The following is a 23040-nucleotide window of genomic DNA, read 5'->3' as shown; positions in this document are numbered from 1 at the left end:
CGGCACGTCACTACCGTGGGCACTCTCAACGGTTTCAGTGTCGCTCGGTTCACCACTTACTGGAACATCGGCGTCGTAAAATGCATAGTCCTCGATGTTCAAGTCCTCTAAGTCATTCTCCCCACAATGTGCGAGGCACATCATGTCTTTGCACAATTCATCACAGCCACCAAACTCGTCCGCTGGCTCCGGTACTGCAGTGGAAGACCAGAAACCCGCACGAACAAAACAGTTCACGATAATGGCTTGATGAACTTGCTGCCGGGCCTTTCATAAGTGCAACCTTCCAGTCCAAAGTCAGGGACTTGCATGTGCGTTGTTCAGCCATCATGCCACGAAGAACGAAACAAAACCAGACGACACTACGAAACTGAGACGCTCGGACGAATGCAGAGGAGGAGGAGGAGGAGGAAGAGTGACGTTGTTTGGAAAGGGGAGTGCGGTCTGCATGCCACAGTTAGCGGTCCGTGAGTAACTAGAACCACGGACCGTGCAAGGACTGAAAGGCTTTGACCTTGACCTAGCCTGGGGGACCGAAGAATGCACGTTATCAGCCGTAGGTACGATGACCTATCAGTGATGCAATTTCGAGATATCCGTACTCGGGCAAAAAAAAGCTTCGACTTAAATGGGCCCAAATACATAGGAAGCATTGGGACAAGGATCGGGACAGCAAAAAAATTTGAGATAACTGAGATTTCGAGATAAGCGAGATCGAGTTAACGAGGGTTTACTGTATTCATGCTAACCTTACATTGCATTCAAACCATTCAACGTCCAAACGGTCCAAGTGTCAACTCGCAGTACATTCCCGGAGCCTGTTCTGCCGTCCCTCCCCTCATGTTATCCCTCTCTCTACCTGTTCTCTCCATCTTTCCGAGTGGATTCCCTTTCGTCTTCCTCCTCTCCCGTGGCCTGCCGTTGTCCCCCATTTCCCCAGCATCCTCACAACCACCCCCTATTTAATCCGTGCAAGAGGGGATCCAGGCTGCATGGTATGGGTTCAGCTGGTCTGCATTAGCCAGGCCTCTGTTCCTTCTGGTGTCAGGATGCTGAAGGTATTTTGTCCCACCTGCACGATTACCCAGAATGGCCTTGTGTGGAGGAGTGGAAGCTTGGCCGTAAACCCCATGCTGGCTTTGCTTAGGAGGTGGGTATTGTGCAGTGCCAGGTCCCCAACCTTAAATGTAGTCTGCCGGCGTTTGCGATTGTACTGCTGCGCTTGATTGTCCCTTGCCTGGTACTGGTACTCCCTTGCAACCTGCAAGGCATGTTCCAGGTACTGCAGCTAAATGATGAGGTGCAGAGGGAGGGACGTCTTCATCTGTCATGTGCTGTCGGTAGTCCCAGGGTGTCTGCAGTTCACGCCCATAGCAAAGAAACGCAGGCGTATAACCTGTGACTGTATTCTCTGTCGTACGCATAGCAAATGTAACCTCGGGAAGTCTTTTGTCCCAGTCACGGTGGGTCACACAGTAATTTCGCACTATACATTTCTTCACTGTGGCATTGTGCCATTCAGCAGTCCGACCTGAAGGGCGATATGGTACTGTGTGGCGCACATTTTTGCCCCAGTGTTGTAGAACCCCCTTCCACAGCTTACTAATGAAAGGTTTTCTATTATCATTGGAAATTGAGCAAGGCACACCATTGCGGCTGAAGACCTCGATCATTCTCTCAATAATAGTCCTGGAAGTCGGGGCACGTAGAGGAAAGAGCTCGATGAACCTTATAATCTTGTCAAGCACCAAGAGAATGTGTTTGTTCTGTCTAGAAGATGTGGGGAGGGGTCCGATAAGGTCCACACTTAACTGCTGTATTGGCTGTGTGGCAGAGGAACTGTCCATGTGTCCTTTTGGCTTCTGGTGCTCAGGTTTAAAAGCATGGCAGTGTTGGCACCCTCGTACATAGCGTGAGGTGTCTGACCTGATGCCCAACCATGTGAAGCGACTCTGGATGCGCCTTAGGGTCTTGAAAAACCCAAAATGGCCACTAGGAGTGTGGTCATGTTCTATCTCTAGTGCTAGATCCCTTCGCTCGGCTACGCTGAGCATTAAGACACTTTCCGTTGTTATGTCACTGTCTCTAGCAAGGTCTTCTATCTTCTTCCTGTCTTTCGGATTATCAAGTAGCACGCCGGACTCAAGGTGCTGAAAAATCTGCTGTAAAAATGGATCCTTGCACTGTTCTGCGAGCTGTGTGCTGTCTCGCAGGTTTTCTCCTTACCCATTCTTTCTTGCTGAACTTTATTATTTGGTGCGGGTCCGAGGTCCGAGTCCAGCCGCCTTAGCTCATGTGCAGGGACATTCAGGTTGCTTCCAAGAAGTCCTTCCCCAGGACAATGTCACGACACAACTCTGGTAGCAACAGAAATCGTTGTTTCCTTGACTTTCCGTGCCACTTAATGCGGCAGCGTACTGCACTGCCCGGCCTCTGATCAAGCACTTGCAAAGCGCAGTGCCCGTTTCACTTTCTTGGCTACGGCGCCAGCTCTGACAGCCGATAAAAAGGCTCGCTCTCCTACCAGGCAGTTGCTGGCACCTGTGTCTAGTGGTGCGAAGAAAACACTGTCACCAATTGATACTTCCAGCAGTGCACTGCTAGCCAGCCACCCCTGTTGTCCTTAACCTTCAAGCAATGTTCACGCGGTCGGTCATTTATGCAGCGTCCGGTCCGACCGACATACGCTTTCCCGCATATTGGTCTGTGCCATTCACCGTTCTACAAAGCTTTACCAACTTCTCAGGAGCCGAGAACACAACCTGGACCTGAGTGCGACCAGCCATCTTTTTCAGCTGGTGAGACACTTCATGACGATACGGAATTACAGCCATTCTAGCTGCCCCGCTTTCACTTTCTGGCTGTAGGCACAGCTGTTTCCGACCAACGATCCTCCTGAGCAGACTCTCAGCAACCGCGGCTTGTGGTATAATCAGGTGGTCTGACTCGCACACACGTCAACAAATTATCCGTGGACGAGGAGCATTCGAATGGGCAGTGATGTTCTGATGGTGAGACTGGATGACGAGCGACGGATGCAGTCGTCGATCTCGAGAGGTGCGGAGCCTCACGTTTTATCAGCGGTTATGTTGTCCTTGGAAAAGCTTTTGACACAAAGCTATGTCGGTTTACAACTAGATAAAATGGTTGTGTGCTCTCAACGAACGTGCACGTTCAGCACCATTCTGCTTGTACTGCTCCACTTCGTTGACATGATCCTGACCGACAATTTCGCTGAAGCTCGTATGTGACAATAACTCTGATACAGTCAGATCTCGATATAACGAAACTCGAAGGAACCGAGGTTTTTTTTTTGTTATACCAAATATTACGTTGTATCGAAATTCGATAAAATCGTGACGTACTCGGACGCAAATTGCGGGAAAACATCATATTGAATGTAGAATTAATTAAAATAAGTGAAAGAGACGGTTGAAATACGCACCACACTTTATTTTGCACGGAAGTAGCCTCTAATCTTTGTCTGCCTTGTACTGAAAGGGAAAGGGGTGACATATCAGTCGTACACTAATATCGCCTCGACGGCCTTTCCTAAGTCATCACGCACGCATGCAAAATGCCGCAAAACATCAATAGCACTGACAACCTGTTGAGGCATTGGCACCAGGTTGCTGCAGTATTGCTCCACTCACCGGAACATTCTTCGCCCTCATGTCGATGAACTACGTGAAGAGAGCTTTTTTTCGATCTTCTTTCTCCCTGAAGAGACTGCGTTGACCATTGCAGCTTTCTCTTCCAGCAACAGCACTTTTCTTTTCTTTGCACCACTGTCCATGGTGGGCTTGGTAGGCAGAAAGAAGACTCGCTGACAGTTGCCAGGCATGAAACTGCGCCGTATGACGGGATGCGCTGCTAAATGAAAACTCAGTGTGCACGTGACCTGTCTGGCATGGCGTGGGTAGAGATGCAAAATTTCCAGACATTTTGAATTACTCGAAAAAAAAACGGGTTATTTTTTCCCGAGTTTTTTTCCGAAAAATTTGAAAAATGGAAACGAACGTGGTTACTGCCGAGTCGAAGCATTGCCGGCCAAACCACAGCATACAATGAGGAAGAAGCTTTAGTAGTGTTCATCCTCAAGGCATAAATGCAGAGCAGAGCATCCCATGAGACTACTGTCTACTCAGCAATCGGAAATTGAACAACCCGTCCACTCCGACCAGAATTCCGACATTATGTGGACGCAATGGCGATCGCTTCGAGTGGCCAGACGGAGCTCTAAGTTGGTGGTTTTTGGCAGATTACAGGCACCTAAGGCACTGTTGGCGGGTTGAAACGCATCAAAGGCACTAAAATTTACATTTTTGAATTTTGTCGCCTGGAAATTTTGGGCTATTTTTCCGGAGATGAGGAAGAAAACCCGAAAAAAACTGATTTTTTTCCCCCAAAATTTTCAGGTTTTTTTCCGGGGCTTCGCATCTCTAGGCGTGTGTCTGTGAAGATGTGGGGGGCCGTGAAGGAAGTCGGTTTTGAGAAATAATACAGAGAGCCTGTCGGCTGCTACAACACTATCACACGCATGAACATCCATCTCTTAGCACCTTCCCTGTTCGTGGCTCTGGCCAGGTGACAGAGGACAACTGAATGTTGCAAGTTGCAAAACGGGAGACAGGTTGCACGTGTCTTTACAACATACTTCTTAAAATTACAACTTAATTTTATGTGCTTTTCGTGTCAAGAAATCAAACAGCACAGTCGTCAACTGATCCTTTGGACATCCAGGAGCCATAGAGCTAGTTTGAATTACTGTATGAGTAGTAATTTTTGTGAGGAACGAATTTTCGCGAAATTCGCTAGCGCTCTTTTCTTCGCGAATTTAAAGTTCCATGAAATATTCGACCCAATGACAGAAAAATATGCAAATGAAATAAGTAAGAAACTTGACCCGGGCACGCGTTTTTTTACGCTATTTCACTACATTGCCTCACAAAGTGTCTAGTTCTTCTTCACTGCAAGTGGAAACAGTAGTCCAGCCTTCACGAATCCCACATAGGTGTCGGCGTCCTGCGATTCCAGTCCCTTGGAAGCCTCGATCATCCAGCACATATGTGTGGGTTTTAGCACACTGCCACGCGGGTCGGCCTTTGTACAAGTTGCCACATCACTATTGAGTGCCAATCGTACCTGCTCTATATACGATGAAAAGGATGGGAGACAGGGCAGTTCGGCAATGACCCATATCGGATAAGTTGTTGAAAGCTGGAACATAAAAATGGGAAAGGATAAATGTGTGAGTTCACCTACCACAGTATTAACACAAAAAAAAGAAAAAGAAAAAACAGGAAGACCTGATAGATAAAGGCACGCGGTTCGGACTCCCTCTGTTGACATGGAAGATTATGTTTATGCTCTGTTACTGATGCTGCCTGGTGGCGACTGTAGATGTCGTGGTAGTTTAGATTGCATTGCAGTCATCATCCGCACTTAGCGCATTTACCGCAATAACATCTTTCCCACTTGGCGTAGGGGATAAAATTTAAGTGGCTTTATTGTGCTAGGAATAAACTGTTGGGATGGATTTTAAGTGCAGTGGTCTACTGTATATGAGCACAGCCCCCACACATGTGTGTGAAAGATAGAGTTGTTCTTTTATGAAACTGTCCAATACGATTGACTGAAATACGAGGGTCATCCAATAAATAAGTTTCTCTGCTGTGAAAAAATTAATAAATCCCACAGCCTAATGTTGAAAAAAATTATTTACAGGTTAGAGGTTTGTAGTAGATGAAGAGGAGGTTGGGATGTAGAGGAGAAGAGAAAGTGTGGAAGCAATAGTCTATGTAGTCACGTTCAACTTAAGAAGGAAAAGAAATGTAGTCCGTCAACTACATACACCATTGGAGATGAGGAGATGCAATAGCACGCCAGAAGCACCATGCGCCATAAGTAGGAGAGTACGCTTTCTGCTGCAGCATAGTATAATGTGGCCAGTCTTAACAGCCAGAGTGGGTGTGATGGATTACATTATTTGGTGCAGGGAGAAAGCGCGACCTCTCTCCATCCAGCCATCCTATCTGCGGCGCAGTATTATTTTGAGAGCTGAGGGGCTAAATTTTTCGCCTTCTTAAGTTGAACATGACTAAAGGTTCCAGAAAGGGACGGTGTCTCTTGCTTTGTACGCGAGACACTAAAAGCTCAATGTTACCTTTTTGACATCGTCACCTTTTTTCTCCAGACATTTTTGGTACCATGATACAAATTTTTCGATACCTTGTCTCTACTACGCCATGTCCTGTATTCACACTGCTTGTCACCTCATCATCACTTGCGAATTGGTGATTGCCGAGGTGCACTTTGAGGTGATGGAAGAGGTGATGATCAGATAGAGCTGGACCTGGAGAGAATGGCAGATGCAGCGAAACTTGCCATTTGAATTTCTGGAGCAAATCCTGGGTCTTTCAAGACAAGTGTGGACAAGCGTTGTCATGCAGCAGCACAATTTTCCGAGTCGAGAGTCACAGATTTTCTTGTTTGATAACAGCATGAAGCTTACCCGGGATCTCACAGTACATCTCAGCATTTACTGTGGTTCCGTAGGTTAGGTATTACGAAAATTCGAGCCGGCCTCATTTGTTGCTTTTTGTGAACATTACTGAGCAAACGTGGCTCCCACCTGGCACATACATTTCGGTAATGAAGCTGCTGAGAGAAAATTATTGCCATGCTTGAGCGCCAGACGTCAGTACCAGGGGACACATGCATTAAAATTTCATAAATTGTGACCTGAATTCTCTGAATTGGAAAAACAACATTGTTTCTCGTTGCTGTAGCGGGTCTTCGTTGTGTTGTTCATCATGCACTTTTCACGACCCTCTGTGAAAGATGCACCATTTGAATGCTCATACAGTCTTCTCTATAAAGAAACAACTGTCGAATACTCACAGCAGTTTCATTTTTTGCTGTAACATAAAGCATGACAGCTCTTACTTCACAGTTGGACATGCTTTTGAAGTAGTATGTTGTACTGTCCACGTCCTGACATAGAAGGGGATGCTGCTGCATTAACCAGTGCATGTGGTGATGGAGCATTACATCGAATTACCTCAACCATCGAGTTCCTTCTAGAGTTTTTTTTTAACAATAAAGTTGGGAAACTTATTTATCGGATGACACTCGCACATTGGCTCAATGAAGCTTTTACCCGTGCCAATACATGGTGCTAATGTCAGAGTGCTGGGGGCCCTGATGCCTTGCCGGGACAGCAGGACTCTTGCCAATAGAGGAACCAAGTAACACCTTTGTGACCAGACAACTCGGAATGACATTTGTTCATTTCAGAAAACATTTCTCACTATTTGGCAGAAAAATACAGATAGTGAATTACAGATACCCATAATGCCACGTATCCTCTTTGAAGCGACCACACGCAACAACAAGAGCAGGCAACGAGGCGTCCAACGACGGGCTGGGGCCCGCGACACGTCGCGCTACATGGCAAGCGATCCTTCTGGAAGCATCTGCTCCTTCGCTCACATCAATCTCAAGGACGGGCTGACGACCTTGGAGAGGCTTCTGTATTTCCTTCTCTCCACCGACGTGCGCTTTCTACAATGTTCGCTGCTGTGCATAAAAGCTTGTGAGCTCCCAGTGGGAGCATTATTCTTTTACCTTAGTTCAGTTTAAGAACTACCGCTCTTGTATTAATCAGCTAAGCCGCTTAACAAAGCGTTCGCCGATTATTTGCCGTCTCGCTCGCCTGTTTTCATCCGTGACAATATAAAAGTCCAATATGTAGTAAGAAGCTAGAGGTCATCTGGTTGAGTTTACTTGCAATATGTACCGACAGACTGTGCTTTAAGTATGCTACAAAGTTCTTGGCAATGCAGCACCCTTACTTATTCGAGAATAATTAATATTTTTTATACCTCTGTGTTATGCAATCCATTGAAAAAGTACTTATTTTAGTCCTACTTTTCCTATCCTTTTTCTAGAATGGGTATCGACTACTTTACTGAGTTACTTTTCTCTAAAAGCATTTGTTACCTTTCTCAAGTATTATTACTTAGTGTTTTACTGATATGTGTGCCTTTCACATTTCTCATTTCAGATTGGCGTTCATACATCATTTGTTGAGGTGGAGCCTTTTGTGGATGGTCCTGTTGTTGAAGAAATCATTCTCAGTGTAAGTACGAAGACTTTCTTACAGAAGCAACTGCTGCCAAAGTTCAGACCCAACGTGTTCAGATAATGGAAGGTGTCTTCTACAGCTGGTTCTCTGTATTATAAAGTCTATTTTAGGATTTCCAAACCTTGGGCATTTTGATTTCGAATAGAATATTTTCACTATTTGTATTCAGTTATATTCAGTGTATATTTGTGGCTTTTGTATCAATTGAATCATTGATTACGGTCGGATATCATTTGGAAGAGTACATTGATGCCACCACGCTTCACAAGGGTTGATCCTTGTTACATGGGAATGCTGCATGAACTGCACCTGGATGCAGTGGTCGATCATTGTGTGCTCCATCGACTGTCATGTAACTGCTGTTGCGTCTAAAGTGAGCGAGACTTTCACATTTGTAAGAAGGGACATGACTGGATGCACGTTTTTCAGCTAAATATGGTCAGCCAGTCTCATGAATCGAACCAGCACCTTCTGGTTGCCGGTCGAGTGCACTAAACGTTGTGCTACACTGACACGGCTTACTGACGACTTGCCGTAGTGTCTTACAAGCAACCTCTATTTCTTGTGTTTGTTCATACTTTGTCTGCCCTTAATCCTAAACTACATACCTTTCAATATACAACAATTAAGTACGTAGAGCAAGCGATGTCATACCCTACTGACTAAAGTGGGGCTAAAAGAGAGATTGCGAACTGAGTCACATTATGAAATGATTGGACAATGTTACATCACAATATTTCACTGCTACTTTTTGACTAACAATCCTCACTTGAATCTTGCAGGCATGTAAAAGGTTTGCTTCAACCATTCTTCGGCATTCTGTGAACGCTGCGCATGAAAGAGCTGGGAAGAATCTGTAAGCTACTTTGAGTTGTTAATGAGACACCAGTAATGAACGAGGGACCAGTACAGGGTATCAGAGTATGCTAATAGAGTGTACTAGGTGAGGCAATTTGTGAAGCAATACACAAGTGTATCAAAGCATAAGGAGCCCAGAAAGAAGCCTGCTTGTTGCATTGGCTTTCATACTACAAGTTTTGCAGGTCATTTTAATTGGTGTTTTATTAAAATTAATTTAGAGTAACCTAAATTATTGCATCTGCCATGTGAAATACCGTGAAGGAGACAGCATTATATCATAAGCATCGTATTATATATATATTTATATCATCAACATAATTTTTATGATCGAATGAATGCATGATATGTTCTAATGACTGCATTCTTATTTTAAAAACAGCTAAGTTTTTTTGTGGCATATTGTTCATACTGTGATCGGCACAGCAAGAGCTGAAGGCATCAAATAGAGCACCCTCTGTTTGCAAACGGTTTACGTTACAATGCCAGGTGTCGTGACCCATCGTTGGCAAAATAAAGTCATCTGTGTTGGCAGCCGCTAATCGCGAGTTGTTGTGATGGTTGTTTCCGATGGTGGATGCCATTGCGCGAAGGAGATGTGAAAGAAAACTTGATGTGCGAGGCAGATACTACCCCGACTTCACCTCACAAAATGCAAAAAACAACAAAGTTACATGACAGCAACAACCACATGTGCCTGTTTTGCCAACAATCCACTCTTCCCACTCTCATGATATCTTGATATGACGTGCCGCGGCGGGTGGTTCATTTTTACACCATTGGCACCAAATTTCTACTAATATATTTCTGCGTAGATTACTGCTGTGCATCTGGTTTGTATAACAGTGCTCTGTAATTGTATGATTTGGTTTCCAATTTTATGCGTGAAATTCAAAAAATTGAATTGGCTTCCAGCTCATTAGGGCTCTTTCTATTTATTTTTTATTCTCTGTGCTTTCCATGGTTTCGGTTGTTGCATCAGGGTTTTATTGGCTTTGTGGTACAACACAAATCATGCTTAAGGCCACGGGTTTGTCGTGAAATATCGCGGAATTCATCGCGGAATCCTTCGTTTGGCACGGAACTTCACAGAATCCCTTATTTTTAGGGGTGTGCGGATATTCGTGTTCTAGAATTCAAATTAAATATCACTCACTCGATGTATTTCATTAGAAAATCAAATACCCAATATTCGAATTTCCGAATATCCGACTATTCGCAGAATACTTCCCGAAAGAACACTTCCCGAAAGTGGGCTTCACCTGATGCTTCCCAAATGAGGTGAAGCCTGCTTTACGAAATTGCCCATGCTGCAGGACCAACACAGAGAGATTGTAGTTTAGCTTAAGATAACGTTAGCCCAAGTTAATTGTGCATATTCTGCCTCAGGAATGAGCGGTGCCCTCCCGTGTGCAGTTTAGTGGTGGCAGTGGGGAATTTTGATTTGACGTTTGGGAGTTTGCCTTTAAAGACTCTTAAATAATGCCTACAGCCAGGAAACAAGAAGGGTGCTCGAAGGATATAACTTCCATAGGGCATGTATTGTAAGCTCCTTCCTATAATCTTCCTATAAAGTTTCTATAAACTCTGTAGACAGGTGACAGACGGCATTCTTTGTCAGAGGAAAAAAAAAAGATATCATCAGTATCATGTATATAATGCCGAGCCAAGACAGTGCTTCGAATCTGTATTTTTATATAAAATTTTTGTTTCCACATTACCCAAGACAATAAAGTGTTTCCCATTTCAAGCAGCTGTTGACTGCTTGCCGCAGAAAATCGCGGAATTTACAAGTCGGTGTGCAGAATTTTGAATTTGCAGCAGCAGAAAACTATGGGCCTTAATCATGCTTATGTGCATTCAGTTTAATGAGTGAACTTCAAAAGATTAGATTGGCACCCAGTTTATTAGTGTTCCTTGGGGATTCATCATGATTTCTTTGCATTATTTTTTGACAGCTTTCGTTTTATTTTTTTTTTTCACTCTCTCTGCTTTGTGTTTTTAGTTGTTGCATTAGGGTTTTGTTGGCTTTGTAGTACAGCACAAATCATGCCTGCATGCAATGCACAGGCTATGGCCTCTGACAGCATTTGAACATGTAATGGCAACACATGAAGCCAGTAGGGCAAACCATTATCTCCAAGGTAGAAATTTGGGGTAGTTGGTACATAGCCATGAGTAAAATCTTGCAGCCAAAGAGAGGACGAAGACACAACGGTAGAAACACACAACAGCGGAACTGCAGCGGAAACCATTATCTGCGTGTAGCAGAGGCTCTACACATGCAAGGGAGCGGTGGATGTTTCGGTTCGACAACAACAGAGTGTTGTTGTCGCATGTGCCTGTGATTGCCTGATCGAGAAAATATTACGATACGTGATCAAGGTCATTGCTAGGTGCATTCGATAAGTAAAAGGTGCCAAAACACGAATAGGTCCCTTGTGGGCATGTGCTCTCCCCTGCCAACAGATAATGATTTGTCCGACCAGTGACGTGACTCACCACAAGGCGTGAGAATCGTGTCAGGAGACCACAGCTCATGCACTACATGTAAGCGTGATTTGTAGTGGATACTTCTGAACTTGTTGGATATTCAATGGATTTTAATAGTCAACAGCAGCAGATATTTGCCCCGCTCAGTCGGCATGGCGATGCAACAACCGCACGTCCACACACGTACACACCAATTGTCACGTCCGATGGCGTCGCTGAAGACCTTCCTGGAGCGACAGCACAGTACACAGTACCACACCAGAAAAGTCACAGCACGCACTCGCTGCTCATAAAGCTCACAGCAGCAGAAAGCAACCAATTACGGCGCTACTGTGGCGGCACCTGTTAGCCAATGAACCATCTGTGCGGTGAAAACGGCCATACAGGCTGCACATTGTCGGGGAAGCACTGGGGGTATCGCTGTACATCACACAGTTAGATTCGAGTTACACCACTCATTCTTCCCGTGGTGTCAGCGGCCCCCAAAAATTGAAGTCCTGTCGTTGATAGCTTTCAAATCCTCTGTTTCGTACATGATGCAGCTGGGGAACTGCTATCGTCTCCGAAGCAGTAGCAGATCTGGGACCTGGGAGTTGGACCTGGGATCATGTGATCCCAGGTCCAACGAGGAGCGTCCCTACCACTCACTTCCCATAGTGGTGGCACTCATCACGTGTCTATCGTGAAGGCGAAGGAGGGTGTTTCGCACACGGGAGATTCCAGGGGGCTATTGCAGGCATCCCAATTTTGCTACGGTTGCGCTAATTGTGGGAAAACTGTTTTCGGACGCCTACCATTCCATATCAACCAAAAACAGAAACAAAGTTGTGTGCCTCTAGACTGCATTAAACCACACCTTTCTAAAGAAAAACACTGTATCACACTGGAAGGAGACTGTATGTCGAAATCTATTCTCAGTGTGTCTGAAGCAGGGATGGGCATAAATACATTTTTTGAGTATTTAAATATAAATACAAAATACTTTGTTGAAAGGGGTATTTAAATACTCTTCGTAAATACTTCTCAACATGCGTATTTAAATACGAAATATAAATACAGTATTTAAATACCGCAACTACTACCATAAATACTGTGAGGAAAATGTCATCTGGAATTACAGAAATAACGATGATCATAACGACAAACCAGCAACGAACAATAGCATTTATTTGTTAGACTTTCATGGTGATTTTAATGTTAGAAGTTTCTCGAAGCCAGCATCTTTTAGGCATCTTCTGTTCGGCCATACAATCAAATTCGTAAAGGAGAACAGCATCTCCACAAGTGCCGATGAAAAAATGCTTGAATTAAATTTGACGAAGATGCTTCGTACAACACGGTAATTGGGTAGCCGCGACCGTCTGTCCGCAACAACAGTGAAAAACTTGCCATCTAAAATGGTTTGTCGCATGCGCATGCTAGCGCAAACACAGCATAACTGCGCCCCAAACATGCCCTTCTTTCCGAAAGGTCAAAAGCAAGGCGACTTTAAGATATGAGTCAGTATACAGGGTGTTTGCTCTAACATGTCCAGAAATTATATTTAAGGCAAGCGATACAAGAAAAGCAAGTGGTACTTTTCTGCTACTTGAGTAAGAAACAGGTACTGCCTCACTAGTAGCTCGTGTTTCTTAGTCAAGTAGCTGAAAAGTAGCGCTGGTTTCTCTTTTATCGCTCGCTCTAAATAAAATATCTGGACACGTTAGAGCAAACACCCTGTGTACTGTATTTAGGAGTATTTATAAAGTATTTACAAGAATAAATACAAAAAAATTGGTATTTAAATATAATTATAAATACATTTTTCGAGTCTGTATTTAAATACAAAATATAAATACATGTATTTATATTTTAAATAGTATTTTAATTACAATGTATTTAAATACTGCCCATCCCTGGTCTGAAGTATTCGTATTTGATTCGTAATGAATTTTTTTTACTTTATTTGCCCAGCTCTACTTTTCCTCCCCTTCATTCCATTATGTTCATATTCTCGTAATTTACTGTATCGTGCAACAGCTGTTCTGGTGACTGTAGCGATGTTCACTTAATTTGAGTTGAATCGCTTTGTTCTTGCGCCACCTTTGCCAATAACAAATTCCTTTCGTCTGCTTTCAGGAACCCCGATATGGTAAAGGTGGAAGATGTTTATAAAGCATTGCTGAACCTTAGCTTCTGCGATTTTCTGACGAACAGCAACCTTGGAATTGAAGTTACGCAGGAAAGCATCGATGACAGCGCTCATCTCTGACACTAGGCCCTGTAAATAAACTATACATTCGTTGATTTTGCATTTGCTTCTGTCTGTCATTGATGTGACTGCCTTGAGCCTGTCTCAAAGACCACACTTCTGTGAAGGTGCAAGTGCATGGTGTTCAGATCAATAGCACACCCCTAAGATACAAGATAGGAGCTCCTACCTTTGATCTTTTCTTTCTATTAAACACATTCCTCCCTCTCCTATGTGTGTATGGGGATTTTATTTATTTTCAATATTGTTAGTTCCAAGGGGACTGTTACAGGGGGGTTAGTTATACAGAAGGAAATACAGAAGTCAAAAGCAACACTCAACACTTGTGAACCCAGGCATCAAATCATTTCTTGCAGTGGCCACGTTTTCCCAAGTATATTCAGGGTTTTCGAGGCCATGAATAAAAGTAGAAATGTCATCTGTACTTACTACAGACTGGACAATGAGTTTCAAATTCTACAATGTGTAGAAAATACGGATATTTAAACATCTATTCTAGCATATGGCTTGTCATTCATATGGCTCGTCAGTGTGACCTCACGTGCAACCATCTCATGTGCAAACATGCACAGCGCATTTTGTGCGACAGATACCCTGGCACCACGACCTGGCACGTGCCTGGCACCTAACTCAGACCACTCTCAGAGTCGATTCCGAAGCCGCTCGTCTCGCTCCCGTAGCGGCAGACCCCCTACTCCCGAGCTTGCAAGTCCGTGTATCTGATGGTATCCCCGCCGATTTGGCGCTGCAGCTGAGAAATGCACAAGGCTCTGCAACTAGACGAGAAACGGCTCCGGGACCACTAGCGGCGAGCGTTCCCCCAGGTTCGGCTCCGAGTCGGTTATTTTTCGTCGTCGACCGTGCTTCCAAGCTAAAGTTCCTGGTGGATATAGGCGTCCAACATGCGTCCAATCAGCGTTCTCACTGGTTCTCGTGCTGACCGCTTATATCTGTCACTTGACCGCCGTCGACAATTCTTCCGTTCCTGTCAACGCCGATAGCTGTCTTACGCTAAACGTCTGTCTTCGCCGCTCTTTCCCGTTGGTCTTCCTAATCGCCGCCGTCTCCCTCCCCATCTGAGTTGCTGATGATTTCCTGCTCAAGTACTTCTTCTCTGTCGATATGCACCGTGAGCGGCTTTCCGATCAGACCACTCACCTCGCCGTGTCTGGATGTCATTGGCAAGCAAAAGTCACTCTCTGCAGTCGAAATTCGCCGACATATTTAAAGGGACGGTCTCGTACCCCCTGCCCCTCTCATAAAGTGTAGCATTAATTGTTTGATTGCCCTTTGTTGAAGATGGAATACTACAAATTTACCCAGTAAAGCACGTCATGGTTATTAAATAACCGAATTAAACTGATAACGATTGCAGAGCATGCCGCCATCTGTGTTGCCAAGAATAAGAACGGCTATGTCGCCCTGAAATACAGAAATCATCTGCTTTCGCACGCGCTCGTGCACCGGCGTGAGCAGACTACTTTCCGAAGTGACTGGGGACTGCGGCAACTCTCGTACATTTTCTTTCAGTTCTAAGGCCAAAAACGCGCATTCTATGAAGTGGCCCACATGGTGGTTTAGAACATGCAACTATGTTAACCCTTAGAGACAAGTTAAAAGTAGCAAGACAACCCCACCCGCAATCACAAATCTGAAGTCGCCGGCCATCGGCGCGCACGGTCGCATACAGCTCCGACCAAAAATATATTACGCGCGCTTCCATTACACTCCCCGTTCCACACTGATCTACGTTTTGAAAGGAAGTGTCGCTGACGGCGTACATGGAGAAGGAGTGTGTGTTTATTTAAAAACCACATAAAATACGCGCAAAAAAGAAAAAAAAACACGTGACTTAGCTTCTACGTATCAGGTTATGTGCCACATTATCGGAGACTCACAGTCAATGCACGGGCTACATTCTCCGTTCCCGGGGATATACAGGGTGTTTCACCTAACGCGCGTGATAAAAAATTCTAACTCGTGACGTATTCCCCGGAGGATTGTGGGACTTTCGGCAATTACCTTCTGGAACCTTTTCTGGAAGCTTGACAATTTTCAAGTCCGAGCAATTTATTTTTTCGATTGAACTTCGAAAATTACCAAGCGAACCAGAAATATGAAGTCCTCCACGGCTAGCCACAGACCCAACAAAAACTACGCACAGTATCGCAACAGAAATAGTCTAAAAAATTTGTGAAAATTACGCTTTAGCCCCGCCTGCTCGATTTTCGCGAAGAAACGCCCGCGACATGTGCGTCTAGAGGAGGAACGAGGAAGTGCGATATCGTGCATAGTTTTTGTTAGGTCCGTGGTTATCCGTGGAGGACTTCATATTTCTGTAAAAGGAAAAAACGAAAAAGGCAAGTTCGCTTGGCATTTTTCAAGGTTCAATTGAAAAAAAGAAATTTCCCTCAAATAAAAATTGTCCAAAGCCTTGCTAAATGGCGGCAAAAGTTTCTAGAAGGGAATTGCGGGAAGTCCCACAATCCTCCGGCGAGTACGTCGCCAGTTGGAAGTTTTTTTATGACTTTAGGTGAAACACCCTGTATGTCTGAGTGCCCCCATTTCGATGGCAAAGGGGATGACTCAACTCAACCCAAGGTCCTTCTAATGGACCTTTTTCGCAATGGCCTATGCGCATGCGTATCACCATGAGGCGCCGGAGAGGATTATCTCCGTCTTCACTAGAATGGCGCACTATGGGGACGACAGAAGTGGGGCACGAATGGGGCGATCTCGTCGGCCCCACTCCGGATCGGTTTTGGTCCTTTGTGCTATCCACGTGGATTTGTTTTGACGCGCGCTGAGCATGGTTCGTTGGACAGCCGCTAGGATACGACGCGTACGTAAAAAAACTCCGCAGGATGACGTCATGCGTGACGTTGCATGAGAGTGAAGCACACGTTTCGTCGTCTGCTATTACGGCGCGTTTCGAGAAATTTCTGGAAAATGACTTGGTTATTCTGAACGAAATTTTGACGGTTGTATGTGTACAGTACTCGTGAAAATCCTCATCCGCGCGCCTCCTGTACACTATTGCCTACAACGTCTGGCTCCGGAAAAGATCGTCATTGCCCGTAAGGAATTCGAGCACATGCTCAATATCAGCGCTGCTCATCCCTCAAGTGGTCCTCAGCCCTCCACATGGTCCCGAAGAAGTCCGGCGACTGGAGACGATGTAGAGACCGGGCGCCCAGCCTTATCGCCATTCCGGACTGATATCCCTTGCCCAACATCCAGGATTTTGTGCTAACCTCATCGGCGTTACCGTCTGCAGTAAGATTTATCTGACAAAGGCCTATATAGCATCAGATTACCATGGCACCAAAAGGCGTACCCAAAAAACAACCATATAACCAGACCATTTGGTTTATTTCAGTTCACCCGGATGCTTTTTGGTCGGCGTAGGGCAGATATTTCAGAGGTTTATACTTTTTGTGCTACGCGGGTCTCCCTTTCGTCCTGGACGTCCCATATGGATGACATCGTGATCGCTAGCTCGTCCGAGGCAGATCACACTCTCCATCTCCGCACAGTCTTCTGTCGTCTAGCTCAGTGTTTCCCAAACTTTTGGCGGTGACGGACCCCCGGAAGCGATGAGAACCAATTCACGGACCGCCCCCCCCCCCCCCACATACACACACACACACACCGTCACAGCCAGTGCATAACCAGCAACCTGGTCAGCTGCTGCGTGCTTTCGATACAGCTTCAGATTAAACGATTCCGGACTGGTTTCTTCTTCTTGTTTGTATGTGTATGACGCGGACAAACGTGCATTGCAGGACTTTTCTATCAGAAATTAGAAGCTAGCCGTTGAAGCATGCTTGTAGCAATTTTGGAAGTTCTGGGTGTTCGGGCAGCATGTACGAGCGCGTGTTTGTGGGGACGAAAATCCTCACTGAAATGTGAGAGACGATCGCGGACCCCCACGGACACTCTCGCGGACCCCCAAGGGTCCGCGGACCACACTTTGGGAAACACTGGTCTAGCTGACCACGACAGCATCATAAACCTGGAGAAGAGCTTGTCGTCTCCTCATTAGACTTTCTCGGTCATCGCGTCATCGCTGATGGCATTTCACCCCTCCCGTCTAAGGTGAAGGCGATCTTAGACTTCCCCCTCCCTCCGACAGCCCGACTGCTTCGTCGTCTCCTCGGACTGAAATTTTTATCGCCGCTTTATTCCGATGTGCGCTGTGGTGCTGAGGCCCTTGGAAGATCTGCTGGCGAACCACTGCTCCCCTTTGGTATTGATAGATGACACTACAGAAGCCTTTGTGCAAGCTAAACGCTCAGTAGCTGCCGCCGCTCTTCTGTCCTACCCTAGACCTGACGCGCTTCACATATAACGATGCTGTTGGCGCCGCCCTTCATCAGTGCCTTAAAGGAGCATTAAAGTGGTATCTAACATGGCCCAAAACTGCTGTCATCTTGTAGAGCAGTATGTGAAAAGCATTCCCACAAAATATTTCTGTCCAAAGTTGTGTCACCACGGTACAATTAATTTGGAAAATCGCTGCCGCGGTGACAGGCCGGAGCGCTCCAACTGCAGACCACACCCACTCTAGTGTGACGTTCGTGGTAGAGAGCCCCTCATTCGTTCGTAGGAAAAACCGTCTGCTACGAACATTGCTAGCTGCTTCTTGTTGACTTCTATTATTTATATGATTTATATCACGTTTTCCTTAAAAGAAGAAGCATATACGCAGCCTGAGAAAATAAGATTACGATCACAAGAGTAATATATCCGTGGCTTCTGTGCAATCTCAGAATTCACAGCAGCAGAAAGCTATTGCGAAGCGGTATTGTGGAAGCGGTATTGTGGCGCCACCTGTTAGCCACTGAACCAACTGCGCGGTGAAAACTGTCGGACAGGCTGCACACTGTCGAGAAGCACGGGGTTTTTGCTGTACAAACGCAGTTAATTTCGGGCTGCACCACTCGTTCTTCCCGTGGTGCCTGCGGTCCCAAAAAATCGTGGTTGTGTCGTTGACAGCCTTCAAACCCTCCGTTTCGGACGTCACGAAGCCGGAGAACGCATGGCGTCTCCCAAGCGGTAGCAGACGCTCCGGCCTGGGCGATGTTGCTCACCTCGATCATGTGATCCCAAGTCCAATGAGGAGCGTCCTCACCACTTGCGTCACATAGTGACGTGTGTGGTGGCGCTCATCACGTGCCTATCGTGAAGGCGAAGGAGGGTGTTTGGCGCGCGGGAGGTTCGGGGAGCTATTGCAGGCGTCCCAATTTAGCTACGGTTGCACTAATTGTGGGAAAACTGTTTTCGGCCGCCTAACATTCCATACTGACCAAAAACAGAAAAAAAGTTGTGGGCCTCCGTTCTGCAAACGTTGATATTCTTTTCCAAGATCTTGAGCCCGGCCTAGGCGAAGTATAGCGCATTCGGCAAGGAGCTACTGGCTGCCTATACGTTTGTGCGACACTTTCGCCGTTTCCTGGGGCAGTTTCTTCACGATCTACATGGACCATAAGTCCCTGATCTGAGCCTTTGCTTCTGAAAGTCAGCGCTACTCTCCCCGAGATTAGGCGTCTTTCGTTCCTGGCCGAATTCACGACCGACATTAGGTACATCAAAGGACCAGACAACATTCCTGCTGACACGCTCAGTCGGGTGTCCCCCATCAGCGATGCGTCCAATCTGGACCGCGACACCCTTGTCAGTTTGCAAGCTACCAACGAGCCCCTCCAGTACCTCAGAACGTACCACATGTGCCTCACCACTGCGGACGTCAGCTTTCCTAATGGTTACGCCCCCCGTTCTCTGCACTGCGCACCCTGTCGTTCGGCTGGTACTACGCCGAGCAGCCTTCGACTATTTTCATTCACTGTCGCACCCCGGAGTTCGCTTAACCCAGACGCTCATCTCATTCGGTGCGTTTGGCCTGACCTCAACAAGGACCTCTCCAGTGGACTCGGTCGTGCCTCGCTTGTCAACGCGCCAGGGTGACTCGGCATACCATTTCGCCTCTGCCACACCCTGCCACCTAGTCAACGTTTGGAAAGGTGCACCTGTATATCGTTGGCCCGCTTCCACCATCCCACCGTCACCGAAACGTTTTCACCTGCGTTGACCGTTACACCAGCGGGCCGGAGGCAACGCCCATCACGGATATACCAGCGAAGCCGTCGCCATGCTTTCATCCCTACACGGGTCCCACGGTTAGGCGTACCACCTGAATCGTCAGTGACCGTGTACCACAATCCGAAGCATGTCTTTTCACGCACCTGACGAAGCTCCTCGGCACCCTACGGTTCCGCACAACGGCATACCATATCCAGCCACCAATGGTCTCATTGAGCGCTTTCATCGTCACCTGAAAACCGCGCTCATGGCCCCTTCCACTGGACCGAGCACCTCCATTTGGTGCTTCTCGGCGTATGTTTTGCTTTGAAGACGGATGTTTTCTCGCAAACCTTGTATTCGGCACGCCGCTCCGCCACCCTCAGCTCATTCTCTGGTTCTCCCGCACGACTACGTCACTCAGCCCGCTTCATGTCTTCTCTTCGACCTCTTCCGCCCAGGACACACTTGGCACGGTCCTTCTACGTTGCCTTGCGAAACGCTTCCCACGTTTTCGTCCGTACTGATGTCAACCACAAGTCCATGGAACCCCCTACTCCGACCCCCATCCCGCAGAGGTCGGCAAAGCCCTTCGCCATCATCCGGAGCCAGCAGGAGGACACCATAACCATGGGCCGCTTGAAAGCCGCCTCACTAGGGACATCCCCTCTCTCCGTCCCCATCGACGCTCACCACTAGCTCCTCGACGCGCTCCGCAGACCTTGTTGCACCACTTCGCCCACAGCTCAAACGCGTGCACTGGACTCCGTCCGTCCAGCCTCCTTTAGTTCGCCCTGTATCACCGTGTTTCGGTATCACAGAACCTAGTCTCAGAGTCTGCTTACGCTTACGTCGCCATACAACCGACCGGGTTGCTGCACATGCAGCTCTTGGGTGTCTCAAAAACTACGAGACTACTGAATAAACAGACTCGCACCCTTGTAGAAGTCGACCTCTACAGAGATAAAAGTGTCCCAGGTCTGTTTTGAGATGTATTAAGGCGTAATTAAAAACCATGTATAGGCAAAATACAAAACTTAGTTTCGGTTTCACGGCATAATCACGCTTATAGTAACCCTCCGATAGAATGACGGTTGGCAACCATGCCATGGAAGAGAGAGAGAGAGAGAGCAGGAACGGGCACTTCTCGAAGAGCAACGAAGAGCTAAGACGACCACGCGCAGCAACGCCCTATGTTAGCCTAACCACATACATGTGTGTGTACAATGAAAGTTAAATAAATACCTTCTCGTTTGAAGCCTACACATGATGGGATGTCTGTTCTGTTGGCTGGAACAGCCGTTGAAATAACCAGACAACGACAGAAATTCATTCATGCACCTCTTGATTATTGCCAGTCAAGTGCACCAGCCATTACGGCACGGAATACTGGCGATTTGCGAAGGTTCCTCGTTCAAGAACAGGGTGTGCGCTCACTCTCTTCACATTCTCCTACATGTTTTTTTCTCAAAGACGTACAGATGACCTCCCATAGTCAGTGATGATGTCACGTACTACATTATATAGTGCCTTTTTTTATTCGTTACGTAATTTTTATTTAAAAAGTGACGGAGCAAAATAGGTGCCGTTTTTGCAGTTGAGTAATACGGCCAGGCGAATATTCTCTCGAAGAAAGTATGTAACTACAAGATCGCTAATTACCTAAAATTCATTATTTAACACTTTAATTGGAGGATTTCACACAAAAGCGAGCTATCAGAACGGGAGATATTCCTCGTTGAAAGCCATTCCATGTTTAAAGAACCCTTAAACGTCCACGTTGACGGTTAGAAATCGAGCGAATCGGTAGGGAAGTATGAAGGGAAGTGCCTCAGGAAGGGAACCGCCTATATTTCGAACAGAGACTGTTCTTCTTTTTTCTGTAGAGCGATACAGTCTCTGTTCGAAATATCGGCGGCTGTCGTCTTGAGGCAATTTCCTCCACGTGTCCACGTCCACGTGTGTTGAAATATCAATCGCTGAATTTTGCTGTGCGAATTAGCCGAAACAAGAACTACGCACTTTCCGAGCGCTGAAGGAACGCTAGACAATCTACGTGAGAGGGCCACGTGCTTTGGAGCGGTGGAGCTGATTGGTGTAGGAGGCAATCTGTTGGTCAGATGGACCGCTCTTTGACTGTCGGCACAGTTCCCCTAGAAGTCGGCCCAGGACGCACATTTCCCCAGGGCGTCAGTCGTGACGTTGCCCACATACGTGAGGCCGACAACGGCAAGCCCTTTCAACATCACCACCACCACCACCACCGCTCTTTGACCCAGATAAGGCGAAAGTCGCGTCATTTCTGCGCTCGAAAAGTGCATAGTTATTGTTTCGGCTCATTTGCGTAGCAAAATTCAGCGATAGATATTTCAACACACGTGCGCGTTTAAGCATTTCTTATGGCTTTCCACGAGGAATATCTCCCGCTTCGGTATATCGCTTTTGCGCGAAACCCTCTAGTTAATTAATGATTTTGAGGTAATTAGCGATTTTGTAGTTACATACTTTCTTTGAGAGAATGTTCGCCAGGCCGTATAACTCAACTACAAAAGCGGTATCTATTTTGCTCCGCTAGTTTATTTCAAAACATTCATTAACGAACAAAAAAACGAAAAAGAAAAGAAAACACACCCTGCGTATACCACGGAAATGAAAAAAAAAAAAAAAAAACGCACTAACCTTGAACAGCAATGCTACAGCGCTGCACAAAAGCTTACGGAACGCGCGAGCTGCGTATTTTCTTCTCGGCGCGACACCCAAGCGGGAGGGGGTCAGCTAGACAGCAAAGCTGTGAGGTTCAGCTGTCATGCCTCCAGTCGCGTTCATGTAAACAGAATTGACATGCCTGCATCACTGTGTCACATCATTCATTTGAGGGAAATGGCAGACAGCGTGTTCACAGGACAGAGGTTCGTGCTCTGTACGAGCGGAGTTACATCGCATTTAACTCTAAATTGCAATAATGATTTCTCTGATAAATCTGTCACGTAAATAAAGCGCGTGTCAGAACGGGGTTATTTTCTGAAAGTACATTTAAATTGCGAGCCAGTGTGCTGGGTATACTCTGTTACAGAAAACATGTGCCGTCCACACCGCAATTATTTGCTTTGCGTGAGAATAATCAGGACTTTCATTCGCGAGGTATTTTTAGCTAGAGCTGTTTGTGTGAATGATGATATTCCTCTCAACAAGTCATTACTCAAATAGA

The 23040-nt window shown here is 46.2% G+C and overlaps 1 protein-coding gene across 3 annotated transcripts in view; it reads left to right on the top strand.

The window, feature by feature from the left end:
- LOC135371667 (YEATS domain-containing protein 2-like) overlaps positions 1–13793 on the top strand; it is an 86937-nt gene extending 73144 nt beyond the window's left edge. For all 3 annotated transcript variants that reach the window (XM_064605644.1, XM_064605645.1, XM_064605643.1), the window contains 3 exons: positions 8069–8143; positions 8932–9005; positions 13619–13793. In XM_064605644.1, the coding sequence (XP_064461714.1) occupies positions 8069–8143; positions 8932–9005; positions 13619–13751 (282 nt within the window). In that variant the 3' untranslated portion in view covers positions 13752–13793. The remainder of the gene's footprint in view (positions 1–8068; positions 8144–8931; positions 9006–13618) is intronic.
- Positions 13794–23040: the final 9247 nt, after the last annotated feature.

This window comes from Ornithodoros turicata, unplaced genomic scaffold, assembly GCF_037126465.1.
Source record: "Ornithodoros turicata isolate Travis unplaced genomic scaffold, ASM3712646v1 Chromosome12, whole genome shotgun sequence".
NCBI classification, from domain to species: Eukaryota; Metazoa; Arthropoda; class Arachnida; order Ixodida; family Argasidae; genus Ornithodoros; species Ornithodoros turicata.
This window is presented reverse-complemented; position numbering and strand designations above follow the sequence as displayed.